Genomic DNA, 6052 nt, shown 5'->3' on the forward strand with positions numbered 1-6052 from the left:
ACAATCTACTACAAAACAGTTTCTATTACATGTATAATCCTACAAACAATTTTAAATACTTAACATTATTATTTATAATTTTAACTTAGCTATAATATTTATTTATTATTTATATTCTCAATATGTTATATAATAAAATAATTATTATATGATGGAAATTGTTATACATTTTTACTTTTACTTACCTATATATGTAATATGTAGTAATGGGAAGTATTTAGATCGTGCCAATTTTCGTATTCGAGTTTTCAATGGAAATACACGTCGTGAGGATATTATCCATAAATAACCAAGTTTCGTAAAATGGTCTCTGTGTGTCATTGAACAAAAATATATGTACTAAATAAAAAAATGGCATTAAATTTCAATCTTTGATTTAATTTAATTTAAAAAAAAAACTAACCAGTTTCTCTTTTAAGCAGTAATAAAAAATATATAATCCGGAGCAGGACTCTCTGGACGGAGAAAGATACAGGAAAAGGAAATTAAGTTCCTGTGGGAAAGAAAAATTCGAAAAAGGGCGTCGCGTGGACAGAAGAAAGAAACAAAGGCACGCAGAGTTAAGATTATCTCTTATTAAACTGTTGTATTATTTAAAATGGAAAATTCCACCATGGAGAAATCCTGAAATATAAATTATTACAGCTAAAGAAAAATAGAAATTTGTTTGCAATAATTTCGCTCTTCCCTCGTATAAATAAGTTGTACACAAATCTATACATTGACATATACTTAACTGACGAATTTGAAGTTTATATAAGATTTTATTCATTGATCTCTCTGGAGTATTTTTTTATTTATTTATTTTTTTAAAATATTATAATGATATAAACATTTTCTATATATAATAGATGATTATTTTATGTTTGTTCTTATTTTACAGATTTGGTCTGTTTTAATATTAGGAGTTGCGCTTGCCCAGTGCCAGAAAACCCCTAACAATGATGTAATTTTATCTTCAATAAACGAAAATAATCATGATGGGTCATACAAGTACAGGTAAATTGTTATAATGAGTTGTATTTTAGATAATTTTCTTTTATTATATTTTTTGTTATCATTAATTTATTTGTATAAATAAAAACACTTTTGAGTCTACCAATATAAGGAAAATAATGCACCATATAGATAACTTTTGGATCCTCTGGTGACAGAAAACTTAAAAAACAAATCTTGCATTGATAAGTTAGAAGTTTTTTTTTTTTTATTTCATTTAGTTTTTAAATAATGTAATAGTGTATTTCTGCCTATGAAAATTAGTTTATAATGTGGTATAGGATACAATACCACAAAAAAAAATTAAACTAAATCAATACATTAATCAAAGAAAATATTTTTTCCCCAAATATATTTATCACTCTGTTCACCGCTCTTTGCATTCCAATCCCTTATTAAGCACATGTTTTTTTATTTCATACCCTCCCAACTTTTTTTATTTATTTACAGGTACAAGCTTTGCTTTCAGCACAATTTTGTACTATATATATAATATAAAGCTTTTAGTTTCGAGCTTCATTATTCAAGGGTAACGCATAAACAATTTATCTCTAAGTGTTTATTAGTAACTAAGTTTTGTGTTCAAATAGTATATATGCTACGCTTGTCTATTTATAATTTTTATAACGAAGAAAAACTATCAAATTTATTCAAATTAATTGAAAAAAAATGTGGTTTATTTTTTTATTTATTAGAAAAAAATACGTGCACTTAGATGTAAGTCCAAAAGAAAGTCAGATCAGTGTTTCTTTAAGTGGGTGCAGCACATACGCCAAAAGAATGCTGCAAACTGTTTTAATAAGACTAAAGAAATAAATAAAATTAAAAAAAGCAATCAAAACCATTATAAAAATATAATTTTTTCTATATTTCCATTTTTTTAATTCTATTGTTTATTACTTCATTTATTAAGAGAAAATAAATGAGTAATCGTGATAACAGTAATGTAAAATAACGTGGGTTGAGGAAAAAAAGCCTCTTCCATGACCTTATAAATTCTCATGTGATCCAGAAAATGCCGAGGGAATATGCACTGAACCAACATCTATTTAAGAGGCCATACTCAGAATGACCGAATTTCTCTTCTATTGTAAATATTCATAAAATATAATGCCCTAAAAACCAATAAAATGAATAATAAACATAAATTATGTATTTGTTGTGGTCAAATATTATTATCCTTCTTGCCAGTCAATATGAATAATGCTCCCAGAAAATGGAAAACATGTTCAAGTTTATTTTTCATATCCTACATTATCACATTGACTAAACGTTGTGAATAGTCCTTTGTTAGGCTATGTGAATACCACAAAAAGACCAAATTTCCCATTCATTAATGATGATTTAGGGTTAGAAAGATTTACTTAAGTTTTTCAAATAAGATATTTTATCCAAAGAATGTTTTGAAAAAAGATCCTTAAAAATTCTATTCCTGCCCAACTTACCTAAAATAAATCAGCTACTAAGTTGTACCTTAAGTTTGAATTTTTTTTTATAAAATTCTTGTTTATAATTTCTATTCAAACTTTTCTTTCACTTGCGTGAAATATATATTAAGAGGAAATATTGCGATTATGTAAAATTTTGAATTTTAGTTTCCGAAGATTAGAGAGTGTCATATCATCAAACTGATCTGTGAATATATTTTTCGTTAAAATCTATCAACCAGAAGCGGTACTTTATCTAATCTATTTTACACCAACACAAAAACGGCTCTAACGTTTTTGGTTAAACTAGGTATATCAATTTTAAATTCGGTATTTTAAAAATCTCGCTCCAAAGTACATTTAATTTTTTTTATCTTTAATAACTATCCCGTACTGTTGCTAAAATAAAAAACTGGTAAATATAAACTATGAAGGTATTTGACAGATAAATGAAAGAGGTAAGAAATAAAAAATTATCATGTATGCATGTGTTACATTTTGCATTTTCAACCAGTTAGACTCCCATTATGTGTTTTAATGCGTGTGGAAATGAAAAGATAGGCCGATAAATTTTTTTTTCAGATCTCTAAGATATGACATTCCCTATATATCAAAATCAAATACGATCTAAATTCGTTGCAGAAAATATATTCATTATTTACATACCTTGGGAGATTATACATTTTATGATTATCTTGTTCATTGGTTTTATATATTTTACCGTGATATACAGAAAATGATGTTGGTTTCGATGTAAAGGGACACTGATGAATTAGAAATTCGACAAATAAAAGAAATACATAGGTGAATGTACAATTTAAAAATCTATAGCATTTTCATTTTCAACACTTTTAAAAACACATAATGGATAAGTTGGAAATCCAGAAAGTAAAAATAAATCAATAAACGAGCACATTATAATACATTATCAGAGCGCTTATATATATAAAAAAAAGTTTATATTAAACTTAATCTTAAATCCTTCGTAAAATCCTCAATGCTCCTTACTTTGTCACAAATAAAATCATACATAAAGATTAATGTTCCCTATGTAACCGATCTAGCCTGAACCAGATATCACTCCTTCCATTATAAACTCTGTAACCACTCAAACCCCCTAGTTTCTAATCTTCCATGATCTTCCATTCCTGACAATCCTCCGAGGCGCATGAAAAGAAGATGGCCACGAGACCAGCTAATGTAAAATGTTATTAGAGTGCTACCAATAGATAGTTTCTTTACACGCCTGTAACACTCCAATTTAACTTAGATCAGATTTACTAAATGTATTATAATGTACAGTTGTAAATAGCAATAAATAAATATTAAAAAAAAAAAACTTAATCTTGCTTCTTTATACACATTTAAATTTATTTGTATTTACTTTTTTTTTTACCAGGCTTTTTAGTATTGCTATAATCAACTTTAAGGTTTGGAGTGTCCTTCAAAATTAGTAATCAAATCTTGATGGAATGTATGATACCTTATATATATACAATGTTTACTCTTTTGTTAATAGCTACCAGACAAGTAATGGTATCTCCGTTGAAGAGGAAGGTTCCTTGAAGAACCGAGGAACCGAAGGGGAAGCGCAGACCTCCCGTGGTAGATACTCCTACACAGCTCCTGATGGTCAGGTCATCACTGTTAACTGGTACGCGGACGAGACAGGCTTTCATGCAGAAAGTGCTCACATCCCAGGAAGTGGAGCAAGTCCCATCCAACCTACTGCTGTCTCAAGACCCTCCGATATTCCAAGGCATCCAATCATTCCAAGACTCACTGATTTATCTACACCAGGACTATATATAAATGTTCTGGAAACTATCCGTGCTTCTCCCGAATTTTTCAGAGGATAAAATAATAAAATAAAAATGAGTTCATTATTTTGGCAGTAAAAGAATTCATTCAGATTTTATTCTCCACTGTAAACAATAAAAATGCATCTAATGCATATTCACTATTATATATACTAATAATATTCATATATTCTAATAGTCTGAATCATTCTATATATGTTGATAACCATGAATTACAAGAATCATCAAGTAATATCAACTATTACGTGAGAAACTTGAGCACCTGTATTTTTCCAAAGAAGAAAATGGAGAAGAATGGTTCAGGCTGCTTGTTTATGCCAGTCCTTATATTATATAAATAAAGATACTCCCTCAAATGTGCCACCGACCACCAACAGGCAAAACCTACTTTGAGCCTATAATACGCAGTCTGTTTGGGAATGGTAATGTGACTATTCCGAACATGAAGAAGACCTCTTGGAACAACGATTTGGACAAGCGAAGGCGGCATTCCTTCCAAAAGGTCTATTAGGCGACCCCGAGCATCAATAATTCGTGTTGTAACTGCCCTTGAACCCATTTTTCGGTGGGAAAGACCTTCCCAAAATGCATCTTCACTATCACAATGGTTAGTAAAAAATAAATACGTTAGTGAATGCTAACTCTCTGCAGAAATGTAAACACTAATAATTTACATGTTATGTTGATAAGTAGTAAACCAAATTATTGTTATTGTTAATGTACTATTTTTATTTATTACTGAAATTATAGAAATATCTTTTAAAATATTGCATGAGCAAAAATCATACCAGAATTTTGCAAAAAAATTATGTGAGATCTACTAGAAGAAAAAAAAGGCTACGTGATATTATGTATGATACGTTAAGGACTTTCTCACCAACGAAACAGCCGGTATTGAAAAGTCGGTTGGTACAACGTTTGCACTAGTGACCTACTAGTTTGTTCTCAATATTATTATTAGATATTACAGAAACGGGGGATTTTACAATATAGCTCAATATAAATATTTTCTTTAAAAGGCTGCTCGCCATTACTATATATTTTTAAGGTAAAATAAAGTACCTTCCAAGGAAGGACATGGTGTGAAAAGAAGGCTCCGTCTAATTATTATTGGCCTTATGAGAGATTGTAGCGTCGTTATATTGTATTTTAGTCTATATTCTTGCATTATATTATATTATTACAAAATCAAAAAGTATACCTATTTCATGTTTTTCAATTAAATAAAAATAAAAATTAGAATATTATTTCAAACCAATATTTCTCAACTGATATTCTGCAGCATACTATTTTAAATAATATTATGGAAACTGTCACCATTTTGGATAAAATATTGGTCACATATCTGAGTAATTGTTTTTTTTTTATTTACATCGATGATATTATGAACATTTATAATTGTTTCAAATAATTTTTTCTATTTTTCAAGTAACGAAGTCATGCAAAATGGCTTGTGTCTGTGAATGAGTATGGTCTATGTGAACAGCTTAACTCAAAAACATGAGAAAAGTAGTACGAAATTGAAATTTCTAATTGAAAGTAAGCATATACTAAGGATGTTAAATCAACATACCAAAAGTATATATATATCTGTCACCCCAGTGAATATGTGGTTAAGTCGAATTTTGGTCAAAACGAGTTAAGTGTTCTAAGAGAATCTCAGAGGCAACATCTTCATTGTGCATAAGTGTCTAAGTCAGTCAACGTTTTAAAACAGAGTTATTGGTCAAGTCTGTTGTCAACGGTCGGTGAACAATTAGTTAACTCTATTATCTAATTAGTGATAAGACATATCAAATTGGTGTAAAA

At 28.9% G+C, this 6052-nt stretch overlaps 1 protein-coding gene across 1 annotated transcript in view; it reads left to right on the forward strand.

Annotated features, from left to right (window-relative positions):
* The window catches only part of LOC106682337 (cuticle protein CP14.6-like), a 5629-nt gene extending 1347 nt beyond the window's left edge, over positions 1 to 4282 (forward strand). Inside the window, exons 2-3 of the mRNA XM_014423140.1 lie at positions 884 to 999; positions 3943 to 4282. Of these exons, the coding sequence (XP_014278626.1) occupies positions 884 to 999; positions 3943 to 4282 (456 nt within the window). The remainder of the gene's footprint in view (positions 1 to 883; positions 1000 to 3942) is intronic.
* Positions 4283 to 6052: the final 1770 nt, after the last annotated feature.

The sequence above is a fragment of the Halyomorpha halys genome, unplaced genomic scaffold (assembly GCF_000696795.3).
Source record: "Halyomorpha halys isolate HHAL.00 unplaced genomic scaffold, Hhal_1.1 Scaffold408.1, whole genome shotgun sequence".
In the NCBI taxonomy this organism is placed as follows: Eukaryota; Metazoa; Arthropoda; class Insecta; order Hemiptera; family Pentatomidae; genus Halyomorpha; species Halyomorpha halys.